The 14824-nt window shown below is 37.9% G+C and overlaps 2 protein-coding genes across 5 annotated transcripts in view; one reads left to right on the top strand and one right to left on the bottom strand.

Annotated features, from left to right (window-relative positions):
* Nucleotides 1-422: 422 nt before the first annotated feature.
* On the top strand, nt 423-3245 carry LOC105329988 (uncharacterized). The gene is made up of 5 exons (XM_011431514.4): nt 423-466; nt 692-852; nt 1017-1140; nt 1303-1373; nt 1830-3245. Exons 1-5 carry the CDS (start codon nt 438-440, stop codon nt 1922-1924), a joined length of 480 nt encoding a protein of 159 aa, XP_011429816.2. The 5' UTR covers nt 423-437; the 3' UTR covers nt 1925-3245.
* A 2301-nt stretch (nt 3246-5546) lies between these two features.
* The window catches only part of LOC105329987 (gamma-tubulin complex component 2), a 34758-nt gene continuing 25480 nt past the window's right edge, over nt 5547-14824 (bottom strand). For 2 of the 4 annotated variants that reach the window (XM_066070839.1, XM_066070837.1), the window contains 6 exons: nt 14621-14764; nt 14219-14335; nt 13737-13760; nt 8087-8250; nt 7662-7753; nt 5547-5994 (listed from right to left, as the gene is read on the bottom strand). In XM_066070839.1, coding sequence (XP_065926911.1) covers nt 5885-5994; nt 7662-7753; nt 8087-8250; nt 13737-13760; nt 14219-14335; nt 14621-14764 — 651 coding nt within the window. In that variant the 3' untranslated portion in view covers nt 5547-5884. The remainder of the gene's footprint in view (nt 5995-7661; nt 7754-8086; nt 8251-13736; nt 13761-14218; nt 14336-14620; nt 14765-14824) is intronic. The other 2 variants (XM_066070840.1, XM_066070838.1) reach the window with 1 other exon arrangement.

Raw genomic sequence — 14824 nt, 5'->3', positions numbered from 1 at the left:
CATATATTTTAATCCTTAAATTTAGGTGAATTCATATATTTTTATATGAAGTTCTTCTTCTGAGCTTGATCGATCAATACATAAAAATGGCCACCACCATCGAACCCTTTTTACTTTAAATACATTATGGAGAACACACGCATCTTCAACATCAGATGGCCTGAGAGGATCTCAAAATAAGACCTGTGGAGGAAAGCAGGACAAGAGCCAATGGAAATGCAAATAAGGCGCTGGATAGGACACACCATGAGGAAACCACTATCCGGCTTTACACGCCAAGCCGTTACCTGGAACCCACAGGGCAAGAGGAAAAGGAGACGCCCAAGAAACTCCTGGAGGCGGGATACAGAGGCAGAGCTACAGGCACTATATAGATATGACCTGGAACAGTGCCCCCAGAGCAGCATAGAGCCGTGTGCGTTGGAGGACTGTTGTTGATGGACCATGTTCCTCACGGAAACACGGCGTAAGTAACTGAGAATTCTTTTTCGAGAACTGAACCGTATGCTCTTTATATATGAAAAATCAAATTTTGACTAGATCGATTTATTTAAATTGTCCGTTACTTTATGCTGATAAACCGATCATGATAATACTGTTTGTAAGATTGATAACAGCTTGTCACAATATAGCCACGGTATTTCGAAATCGCATATTTCTTTTTCAATGAGTTGTACCCGGTATAAATAAGGGAAAGTCTGAAGATCTTGTCATGGATTTGGGTACACTATTGCGGGGCAGACTTTCCAACTTTACTCATCTTGACGGCGGGAAAAATGGAGATTCAACTCTCTCTTTTACTGGCAGTTTTCGTTATTGCAGTACCCGTTAATTGCTATGATGGTCCTCCCCGTAAGTATTTGTATTTTTTTTCGTGGCTTCGTGTAAGTTTTAACTTTTGTAAATTTCGGGGTTCTAATACAGCCTCTCTCTCTCTCTATCTCTCTCTCTTACTTTTTATTAGTATGGGTACAATGAACATGAATTAATTATATATAATTACATTTGTACGCCAGGCTACGGGGTGTGCTATTCTGACAGTCAGTGCATCAATGACGGATACCATTGTTGTAAAGGAAAGGACTTCTGCTGTCCATTTGGGTATATCTGTAGCGGAAGTAGAACCTGTCTCAGCATAGGGTAGGTGTTAGTTTAATATCAATCTATCACTCAAGTTTTGATGATAACTGACAAACAACTTTGCAATTGAGAGAGAGAGAGAGAGAGAGAGAGAGAGAGAGAGAGAGAGAAGTAAGCATGTGTGTATCTGTTATTGTATTGGTTGTGTTTTTCTCTCTACAGAGCGATTGCCGGTCCTATAGTTGGGGTGGTGATTCTTATCATTGGCTGTGCGACGTGCTGTGTCTACTGCCGTAAGTACCTCACTTTATTATTGATTTAATGAACTAATTTTCTCTTTCCTAAAGTATTCATTATTCTTTATCATCTAAAAGTGACTTTAAAAAGCGTATCCTATACCTGCTTGTATATTCTTTCAATATTTTATGTAATGACCTGATGATGTTTTTGAATGGTCAAGTCTCTATCTGATATTGGACACAGGATAAAGAATCGAGAGTAGAAGGGTTAGACTGAGATAAAATAAACTGGCATGTCTTAGTTAAATTTATGAAACCTTTATCCAAGGCTTGATAGTGGTTCATTTTAAAAGGCAAAAGGCACCTTGATGGACGTTGCTAAGTGACTCATTGACTGTGATAATGGCTATCTCTTCTATGATCGAATTTACATGTACATTGTTTTTTGAAAATCCTAATTTACTTGAATGTTACACCATAAGATATATTCGTGTCTTCTGTGTTATTAAGGTCGTAAAAGAAACCAAACACCACCTCAAATGGCAACCTACGGACAACAAGGGGGGACGGTAGCCCTCGGACAACAGCAGGGTACAAAAGCTTAGGACAACAGCAGGAAAACAACAGGTAGTGTAGTTTTCGGACAGGCATACAGAGGACAAAGGCGGCATACAAACAACAAGCTTATGAACAATATCAGGACACTTACAAAATTAGGATACAGTTAAATCCAGTTCATCTGAAAACAGTAACACCATTACCTTGACTTGATCGTTACTCGGTTCCAATACATTTATGCAGCACATACGTGTGAAAGAATTACGTGCGATTGAAATAGAGAAAAGGGAAAACTTCAAAGATAACTTCAATCATTGACGCATTATCATCTTTTACTCGGAAAAATTCGCCGGAACGAAAACAGCTAGATTTCTTAAGGAGATTTATGATGGGATGTTGACAACTTTTCTCCATTTGGAAGTTACTTGGAATACATCGCACAAATTCACCGGAACGAAAACAGATTTGATGACACCTTTTTTTTCCATTCGATATCTAGAATGGTTAAAGCTCTATCAAAATGTGGAAGTCACATTATATCAAATATAAAAGTTTGAAACTCTTTATTATGTAAACAAAGCTTGGGTCTTGTTATTGTTTGCATGTGTGTTGTATTGGTGCAAATTTCAATTTAATATTATATTTTTGTTTGTTGATACCATAAAACCTAAAAATTAAGCCTGATTTAATAACAAGCCGGTTTTTAGAAAATAAGCCACCTATTTCTTGATTTGAAAATTACTCGAAAATAAGTCTGTTTTGAAAATAAGCCAGTCATGACAATGGCAGTTTCGAAAGATTTTAGACTTCCGTAAAATCCCATGTGTAGCACGCACCTCTGTATATTATGTTGAAAAAAAACCCTGTTACTATGCATTACACACATCCCAAAAGACGAAATTTTCACCGATTCTGCATACGTACATAATATTTCGTTTAAAAGTAATAACGTTTGTTTGTGAATCTAAATCATAACAACCAACAATGGTAATTATTTAATTGATAATTAATCCAATTACACATGTATTTGTTAATTGTAAAATATACATTGTGAAGAAACGTCTCATCGTCATCATCAAGTCGTACAAATGATCGGTTTATTTTTAAAGCACCCATCAGTATACAAAGCAAGTACGGCATAACGGGACATAAAATAAATGATTTTTTAATTAAGTCATAATTATTGCTTTTCTTCCTATACTCATATAAACTGTGAAGTCCGACAGTGCATACTTATGACACAGGAAATTGTTGAACAGACATTGACCATATACTACGAGTCAACGGGTGGCTGGTTACATGACGGCGAATACACTGGCTATAATTATAGAACTTGTTTAGGAACAGTGGTCATAGTGCATAAATATTCTGATGCATGAAATAAAATTGAATTAAAAACTCATTAGCATTTTTCATTTTTACTCTTACAGGTGTTTACCTGGATATATCTTTTTAGAACAGTAAAATAGTTCACAATCGATCAATTATAATTTATATTGTTTTGTTATATTGTTTTGATAACAAACCGTGATAATGATCTTATCGTTAACGGGATTTTTGCATTGACAATAAGCCGCGATTTGAAATGCATTATATTACTAAAGCAACATATTTACATCTACCGAGTATTTTTCCCTCTATTTCTTACGGAAACTTATAGTTAATTCATAGCTCTATAGAAACAGCCAGATTGATATCTACACGCCCCGTTTATTGATTGGTCGAAATCTACAGCGGCTCAAACTGACAAGAAAGTGACAGGACCAAACTTGACACGCCCAGTTTATCGATTGGTCGAGACCTACAACCTGGGAAAAATCACGGACTGCATGAAATAATCATGACGACGTCAGACTCAGTCTCACAGGAGACGATTTGGCTCTTTCTTTTAGTTAACGTACTTACGTACATTAACAGCAATTTAATGAATTTTACTTACTTTTCATATATAACTTTTTACAATATAATTATTACATATAATATAATATTGTATCATATAAAACAATAGTGTATCATATCATACAATACTATATCATAGGAATCATTTAATTATATCATTATTTAGTTATATCATTTAACAACAAACAAATCTATCAAGTAGTTTTGAGTGAGGTAGATTATTTTTAGCATCCTTGATAATGGAGATCAGGCTCTGCATCTGAAGCTACCTCTGTGATTCATATATATTATAGTTAAATCAACTATGCAAGCTACTATTTATAAAACAGGTTACCTGTTCCAAAAAACTAAACCTCATCCAGCATCCGAAATCTATGGCTCAGATTCAGCATTCAAGCCTGTCAAGTGCATCAGTATCATAAGATGCACCATCCATGCAAATTTGATGAAGTCAGAACCAGTTATAACTCAGATCATCAGAGGGCACCTGCTCACAAAACCTTAATCTCCTCCAGCATCTGAAATTCATGGCCCATATTCAGCATTCAAGCTTTCAAGTCCATGAGTAGGTCCAGATGCATCATCCATGCAAGTTTGGTGAAGATAGGACAAGTAATAACTTAGATAAAGGACATGCAACAAAAACTTTAACCAGGTCCAGACGCGGCCGCCAAGGCTATAACATAAGCTCTCTCCAACTTTGTCTCGGTGAGCTAAAAAAAACTATTCTTGAGACTCTTCTATGCACATGACACACAGGATAGTGGAGATCTAAGCAAAATTTGAATAATGAATGCTTTTCATGGGGTTTCTAAGATTATAAAGTCCATGTTATCAAAAGCATAATGATGCATAAATACTTGATAACTAGGATGACCTTTGTTTTGGATCTATTGTGGGGAAAAAAAGAATGTTTTTAGTAGATAAGGACGCCCTAATTTAGAAGTTCCTATGTTACCGTCGAGCTACATCTTAATACGTGTCCTAAGTTTGTCTTGGGATGTTTCTAACTTGTTTTCTAAGTCATATCTTAGGAACACTCTTGGACCATATCTTAGGAGTGTCATGAACATGAAGGCTGAAGATTGTAATGATGCTGTGTAAACTATTTATGACTCTTAACGTGGCAATTGTATAATTTGCGATTCTTTGAATATATTTTAACTAAACTTCTATAATATCGAAAATGTCCGATGTTTGCAAAATAGCAATAATGTTGGCGAAACCATATACTAAATGCGCTGTTTTAAACAAAATTGTGAAACCTATTTTACTCTATGGATGTGAAATTCAGGTATTTAGTAATATTGCGCAGATGAAAAATTATACATTTAAAATTTTGTAAACATATCTTCAATACAAAAATATATGGTTTTCGGGGAATTAGATGATATCCTTTAATAATAAACGTTTAAGTTTGCATGATTGAATTTTGGAGTAAACTTATTCTATCACATAAAGTTTCAAAATTTCAACATGTGCGGAAGTTGTACGATATGTAATGTGCAATCTAATTAAAATTAGATCCTTCACGCTCTCGTATTTAATATGTCGCTGTGACACTAATGAAGATAATATTGTTTTGTGGCAGCACCTATTTAGGATATAAACAAAACAATGTATTTTTATAATACAAAGAAATCATGCACAAAATGCATGAACAGAAATAATTCCTATTTCACACATATTTCACTTTTACTATAAAGCTTAATTTCAAACAGTATCACCTCTTTATTCAATCAACACCCAAATATTAGGACAAGTTTTGAATTGAATATTAACTTTTTTTTAATTCAGTTATTTAAGCATACATGTACATGTAAACATAAATCTAACATCATTATGGTAATCCATGGTATAAACTATAGCCATTTGAATTTCATCATCAAAACATTAAGACATTAAAACTTTTTGATGGTACGGAACATGTATTATATTTAGATTGCTAAATAAATTAAGACAGAAATATTGACTATGTTCTTTCCATCCTTAACATAAAACATGTATTGTTCTTCCCTTAGCATGTACATCACACTAGTAATACAAGTCCTCACGGATTAACTGATAATGGTGGTTATCCAGTTATTTTCTGGTTATAATGTGACGTGTTAACTGGAGGAGTTTGATGAGGGTCTTTGGCGGTGAATGCTGGGAACATACTGGGCAGACTCTGGACGCTGGGACGTAAACGATGAAGTGGGCCATGATCCAGTCGAACCTGAAGATATACACATATTACCATAGAAACCAGTAATTCTTTAGAATGTTAATAGTTGAACCTGAAAAAATACACGCAATACCATCGAAACCAGTAATTCTTTAGAATGCCATATTTGCTAGTAAAAGTTGTCTGATCCGCACCGCTTCTCACAAACCCTTGGCATATCGTGCTATCAAAAGTCGTGATTTTTACCCTGATTTTGATTGGGGTTTACTGAAAACGTTCGACTAATCAAAAAATGCAAAGCATATCTGATTTAATTACCAATTTTTTCCTACTGTTTATTCACAAGTGTCTCCAACACAAATAGCTCAAAACCATTATTTTTCTAGTCTTTCTGTTTGAGCCTTCATGATGCATGTATCATATAACAATGCAATAACAAGTACACCAGATATTGTGTACAGAACCGATCAGACCCAACCTAACAGAAAGTAAACCCAAACTAAACCCTGGGTTTACTTTCTGGGTTTACTTTCTGGGTTTACTTCGGGTTTACTAGAGTGGACCCAGAGTAAACCCAGAAAGTAAACCCAAAGTAAACCCAGAGTGGACACAGAGAGTAAACCCAGTCAGAAGAATACCACTGAAAGCAGACGCTAACTGTGTATTTGGAATATGCAAAGGGTAGGAATTACATACAGTAGGATGGTAAGATAAAATACTAGTCTGCTTCACACTCCAGTGCATACAGTTGACCTCAAAAGCAATTTCAAAGTAAACCCAGAGTAAACCCAAAGTAAATCCCGAGTGGACCCAAATTTTCAAAAAGTAAACCCAGAGTAAACCCAAAGTAAACCCAAAAAGTAAACCCGGGGTTTAGTTGGGGTTTACTCTGGTGTTAGGTTGGGTCTGATCAGTACTGTATCAACAGAGGCATGCACTCTGACATTGAGGAATTACCAACTGTTTACCACTCCCAGTCTTTTACCTTTTGAATGAATTCAATCTATGTGTAACATTTCACATTATTCCTATTTATTGAATACACTGGGCATTTAATAAAGCGTTCTTTCAACTTGTCAATATCAATGTCTAGAGAAGTTGCCATTTCTGCACCAGGTACGTTGAAGTAAGGCATCTTTCATCACTTGGCTGATTTAAAAATAGGATAGGTAATCATGTAACCAAAAAAATCCCGACTTTTGATAGCATGAAATGCCAAGGGTTTGTGAGAAGCTGTGCAGATCAGAAAACCTTGGCTAGCGAAGATGCTGGAATGCTATTAGTTGAACCTGAAGAAATACACACATTACCATAGCAACGAGTAATTCTCTAGAATGTTAACAGCTTGATGAAGTACACACATTCTGATGATTATTGTAATCATGTGGCGTTACTGCCGAGGTTAGTTTCAATTCAATGCTACCATTGGGCTGCCACGTAACAACATCATCACAACAAAATGTGACATCCCATCGATGGGTAAGCAGTTAAAGTTTCAATTTTTAATAATTTTCTATTTAAAAGGAAAAACGTCTGACTGACATTTATACTGGACAGGATTTATCCTCTATTGATATTAATCACAACAAATTTAAAACTCTACAGTGTCTTACTGGCAACCAACGGATTTTCCACTTTCCCAACTGTGTGGGGTGCGTACTATACAGAAGACTTTACAGTCACTAACAGTCACTTAAGGTTTTGGGTGTTTTTTTTACCTGAGTCTGTGCTGTGCATTGAAGATTCCATCATCGCTCTTTCTGCAGACATTGCTTCTAACTTTTCTTTGTAAAAACCATTAAAATCCAACCTAAAGGAAGACAGGAAACAGAAAAACTTGATTAAAAAGCAGCCTGAAAGTAAAGAAAAAACTCTAAACCAAAAACAAAGCATTTCTGTCTTAGCTGGGATGTAAATGGCATAAGGAGGAGAAAATCAATCAATCATCAGTCTCATGTACTGATCTCTAAATTGAACATTCTGATTTCCAAATCAGCTGAAATCGGCAAATCCGCTAAAAATCTTATCCCTGTATTAATCATTAAATCCAACGCAACTAAATTTTTGTGGCTACATGTAAGTAAGAAAGTCCTCGGTATAAATTTGCAGAATTTTCAAACTGCCTATATGATAAACTTGCTACCTGTACAGAATGTTAAGCAATTTAAACTGTCCACTCTCCGAGCTGAGGTCCATGATCTTCTTGAGCAGCTCTATCAGCTTCCCCGAGAAGTTATTGTCAAAGTTGGCGATTGTTCTCTCGAAATTCTCACTGCCCAGCATCAAGTCCACATGCTCTGCCACCACCTGATTAATATTAGTTTTCTTTTAGCTTAAAGCCTTTACAAAACATAAACATCTGAAAATGCAGGGGAAATTTTAAAAACCTTTATAAAAATTAAGCTTGTTGGCTGCTATGTGTTTTATTAAAAGATAACCTTCTCTCCATATTTACTTGATTTGATACAGGAAAACAGCTACAACATTTTTACATTCCATGTATCCTTAATCTGTGATAACAGCCAATTATTTGACATTGTTATACCCCTGTAAACGCAGTTACCATATAACTTTATACAAAAAAAAGTCCAGCATTTTGACTGTTGGACTGGAACTGTTGGATTGGATCTGTTAAAATCGACTGTTAAAAAAGACTGTTGACCGGTGACGTCACATTCCGCGAAAACGTGTCATTGATTAGAAGGGGTATAACAAAACAGTTGTTGACTGTGTCTCGGGCAACAGTTGATCTGTCGGACCGGCTCGCGAACTGTTGCCCGCGGCCTTGGGCAACAGTTTGCGAGCCGGTCCGACTGATCAACTGTCAACAGCTGTTATAAGCAATGCTGACTTTTTTCCTTGAAACTCTTAATACATCTGATAACATTTGGCAGCAAAATCCTAACTAACAGTCAGAACCATTGAAATTTTGAGGGGCAAATTTTTATTGATTTCCAGTATTTTATATGTTCATTCTGATGTAATTCCATCTTCATATCTATATTTACCAATACTTAAGTTAAATGTTATAATAGAGATTTCACTTCAGTATCTTGTTAAGAATATAGTAAAACACTATTACAGCAAACATACTTTTATTGACTTCCTGTATACAGTGTATTCACTTTGCTATAGCTATGTTTAAATTTATAAATTTAAGAAGAGGAAATTCTTGAAAAATTAAGTCATCATGAATACTAATTATCCAATGGTTTCCAAATCTTTCCCCTATCCGACCTTCAACAATCACACAATCACCAAATAAAGTCATCCTCAATCGACACACACTACCACACCACACTACCATACACTGACCCCTCAACTCATCCTCCACCAACACACACTACCACACCACACTACCATACACTGACCCCTCAACTCATCCTCAACTGACACACACTACCACACCACACCACCATACACTGACCCCTCAACTCACCCTCCATTGACACACACTACCACACCACACTACCATACACTGACCCCTCAACTCATCCTCCATTGACACACACTACCACACCACACTACCATACACTGACCCCTCAACTCATCCTCAACTGACACACACTACCACACCACATCACCATACACTGACCCCTCAATCATCCTCCACTGGCACACACTACCAAACCACACCACCATACACTGACCCCTCAACTCCTCCTCAACTGACACACACTACCACACCACACTACCATACACTGCCCCCTTAACTCATCCTCAACTGACACACACTACCACACCACGCTACAATACACTGACCCCTCAACTCATCCTCAACTGACACACACTACCACACAACACCACCATATACCTACCCCTCAACTCATCCTCCATTGACACACACTACCACACCACACCATCATACACTGACCCCTCAACTCATCCTCAACTGACACATGCTACCACACGCACCACCATACACTGACCCCTCAACTTATCCTCCATTGACACACACTACCACACCACACCACCATACATCAACCCCTCAACTCATCCTTAACTGACAGACGCTACCACAGCACACCACCATACACTGACCCCTCAACTCATCCTCAACTGACACACACTACCACACCACACTACCATACACTGCCCCCTTAACTCATCCTCAACTGACACACACTACCACACCACGCTACAATACACTGACCCCTCAACTCATCCTCAACTGACACACACTACCACACAACACCACCATATACCTACCCCTCAACTCATCCTCCATTGACACACACTACCACACCACACCATCATACACTGACCCCTCAACTCATCCTCAACTGACACATGCTACCACACGCACCACCATACACTGACCCCTCAACTTATCCTCCATTGACACACACTACCACACCACACCACCATACATCAACCCCTCAACTCATCCTTAACTGACAGACGCTACCACAGCACACCACCATACACTGACCCCTCAGCTCATCCTCTACTGACACACACTACCACACCACACCACCATACACTGACCCCTCAACTCATCCTCAACTGACACACACTACCACACCACACTACCATACACTGCCCCCTTAACTCATCCTCAACTGACACACACTACCACACCACGCTACAATACACTGACCCCTCAACTCATCCTCAACTGACACACACTACCACACGACGCCACCATACACTGACCCCTCAACTCATCCTCCATTGACACACACTACCACACCACACCACCATACACTGCCCCACAACTCATTCTCAACTGACACACGCTACCACACGACGCCACCATACACTGACCCCTCAACTTATCCTCCATTGACACACACTACCACACCATCCTTAACTGACAGACGCTACCACACAACACCACCATACACTGACCCCTCAACTCATCCTCAACTGACACACACTACCACACCAAGCTACCATACACTGACCCCTCAACTCATCCTCAACTGACACACACTACCACACCACATCACCATACACTGACCCCTCAATCATCCTCCACTGGCACACACTACCAAACCACACCACCATACACTGACCCCTCAACTCCTCCTCAACTGACACACACTACCACACCACACTACCATACACTGCCCCCTTAACTCATCCTCAACTGACACACACTACCACACCACGCTACAATACACTGACCCCTCAACTCATCCTCAACTGACACACACTACCACACAACACCACCATATACCTACCCCTCAACTCATCCTCCATTGACACACACTACCACACCACACCATCATACACTGACCCCTCAACTCATCCTCAACTGACACATGCTACCACACGCACCACCATACACTGACCCCTCAACTCATCCTCAACTGACACACGCTACCACACGACGCCACCATACTCTGACCCCTCAACTTATCCTCCATTGACACACACTACCACACCATCCTTAACTGACAGACGCTACCACAGCACACCACCATACACTGACCCCTCAACTCATCCTCAACTGACACACACTACCACACCAAGCTACCATACACTGACCCCTCAACTCATCCTCAACTGACACACACTACCACACCAAGCTACCATATACTGACCCCTCAACTCATCCTCAACTGACACACACTACCACACCACACCACCATACACTGACCCCTCAACTCATCCTCAACTGACACACACTACCACACCATGCTACCATACACTGACCCCTCAACTCATCCTCCACTGACACACACCACCACACCAAGCTACCATACACTGACCCCTCAACTCATCCTCAACTGACACACACTACCACACCACACCACCATACACTGACCCCTCAACTCATCCTCAACTGACACACACTACCACACCATGCTACCATACACTGACCCCTCAACTCATCCTCCACTGACACACACTACCACACCAAGCTACCATACACTGACCCCTCAACTCATCCTCAACTGACACACACTACCACACCACACCACCATACACTGACCCCTCAACTTATCCTCCATTGACACACACTACCACACCACACTACCATACACTGACCCCTCAACTCATCCTCAACTGACACACACTACCACACCACACCACCATACACTGACCCCTCAACTCATCCTCAACTGACACACACTACCACACCACACTACCATACACTGACCCCTCAACTCATCCTCCACTGACACACACTACCACACCACACCACCATACACTGACCCCTCAACTCATCCTCCACTGACACACACTACCACACCACACCACCATACACTGACCCCTCAACTCATCCTCCACTGACACACACTACCACACCACACCACCATACACTGACACACGCTACCACACCACACTACCATACACTGACCCCTCCCTGCCAAAGCAAAACATGTGTTGAAAGAATTGTGAATGAGTATGAAATATGAATATACAATCTTTAAGCAATCCTATCATATTTAAATTGTTTATTTCACAATTATTTTTATTGGGGGTAAAAACAACATTATTTATTTTTCTATCAAACAAATAAATGCAAATCTTTGTTGCCAAAATTTCCATTATCTAATTCTATATGCCATTAAAACAAATATATGTATTATAATTGTTAAAATCATGTTAACATTTTTAACATCAGCAACTACAAAGGTTTATTTTAACAAATCACCAAAATAATGCTGAGGAATAAAGATAGCTTTGAATATCACTTGAAGAATAAAGATAATTTAGGGTATTACTTGAAGAATAAGGATCATCTAAATGTAGGATATCAGTTGAAGAATATTGAAGATTCATGCTACAAGAAACCTAAAAACTTATTTACATGCTAGTATCTGATAGACCCAGGGAATCAAAGTTAACTAAGATATCCAAGACTCCGATGTTTGATATTTGAGGTTTGATATCTGATATCTAAATTATCTGTGACTGAGGTCTGACATCTGAGATTCTAACATTTGATATCTTAAATATATGTGACTAATACCTGCCGGCTTAAAATGTTATATTTCATATCTGAAATAACTGTGACTGAGGTCTGAGATCCTGATGTTTGATATATATAAAATATCTGTGACTGAAATCTGACATCTTAAAATCTTATATTTGATATCTAAAGTAACTGTGACTGGGGTCTGACATCTGAGAATCTGATGTTTGATAACTATAAAAAATATCTGGGACTTAGGTCTGCCAGCTCAAAATCTTATATTTGATATCTAAAATATCTGTGACTAAGGTCTTCCAGCTGAAAATCTGATGTTTGTATCTGAAATAACTATAACTGAAGTCCGACATCTTAAAATCTTTTATTTAATATCTAAAATATCTTTGACTGAGATATGACATCTGAATAATGATACCTGAAATATATCTGAATGAGGAATGATATCTGACTTGATAACCCAGGTCTAGATATTCATATTTGATATATCCATGATTCAAATTTTTTTTTTTATACCCTTGAAATCTAATTCAGAATTCTGATAGCATTTGCGTCAGAGTTAAGAGATCCAACAGCATCTGTTCATCTTGCTTAGGACTTTTATGAAGCTGAAAGTTTGATCGTCACCAGAATCTTATAAAAGGAAGAAGCTGTACAGGACTATGAATGAGAACAGTGAAACACAGTTATAACAAACAACCAATATGAATGTGCATTTATACCAGAAATGCATGAACATTTGTTGGCAGTTAAGTTGATGTAATCATTTCCTAACAATAGAAAATTTCTCAAAATCAAAAATTATTGATTTAAACGAAGATCACAATTTCTTGTAACTATGTTTGACTGTAGGATAGTGTATTACACAGAAATAATGATTAATGAATATTAATACAAATGAGTCACTTACATTCCGCTTGTGAGACACAAACATCTAACAAAGGAAGTATTGTCATTCAAACCAAACTATCTTTACATTAAAATCATTTCTCACAGATAAATACCAAAATATTTATTTAATTTTATATTAAATGTTCAAATATTTTTTATGATGTAGCCTGAAAATTCTTTTATCTTAATGGTAGAGAATTTTTTTATTCATGTACATAAGTTGGACTTCTGTTGACTGCATGCAACATTTTGATCTGCAAATCTTACCGGTTGACAACCCTTCATGTTTGATATTAAGACTTCAAGTTTATATATTGCTCTATAAAGCACTTGGAGACATTCATACAACTTTTTTTTGCATACTTTGATAGAAATAAATTTATTTTACATGTAATTTAAATTTTTTTAAAGGAAATAACAGTCATTTTTCCCAGTGAGAGTTACCTCTCTTATCAGAGGGTGGTTGCACCTTAATATAATTTGAGGGTGTGGCTGGCTTACCTTGGTCTTCAGTTTCTCCTTCATGGCTTGTTCCCGGTGCTCCTTGCTGGTGGCCTGTAGAGAGCTCTCCCGCGTCGGAACATTCTCAGATTCCACAGCAGTAGTAAGACTCAATCTCTGGTAAAGTGTGATAATTCATCATATGGCTTTACATGATAAGGTTTGTTATTGTTATTTTGACTGTACATGTACATTTCTTTGTTGTTTTGATCATCGGTATACCTGTATGAAGTCATATGGCTTTACATGATTAGACTTTGTTATTGTTATTTTGACTGTACATGTACATTTCTTTGTTATTTTTTTTATCATCGGTATACCTGTATGAAGTCATATGGCCTTACATGATTAGACTTTGTTATTGTTATTTTGACTGTACGTGTACATTTATGATCGGTATACCTGTATGAAGTTGGAGAAGGTGACACAGACTACCATTAACTTGTGGACGATTCTGAGAAGGTCTGGGTCGGTCAGCATGCAGTCGTTCATACAGGTGTTCAGGAAGTCTGAGTGGTAGGTAAGCACGTCGTCAATGTTGGAAACCTGAACAATTATAACACAATGTTGGAAACCTGAACAATTATAACACAATGTTGGAAACCT

Source organism: Magallana gigas, chromosome 9 (genome assembly GCF_963853765.1).
Source record: "Magallana gigas chromosome 9, xbMagGiga1.1, whole genome shotgun sequence".
In the NCBI taxonomy this organism is placed as follows: domain Eukaryota; kingdom Metazoa; phylum Mollusca; class Bivalvia; order Ostreida; family Ostreidae; genus Magallana; species Magallana gigas.
The sequence above is the reverse complement of the archived record's forward strand: the minus strand, read 5'-3'. Positions and strand labels throughout refer to the sequence as shown.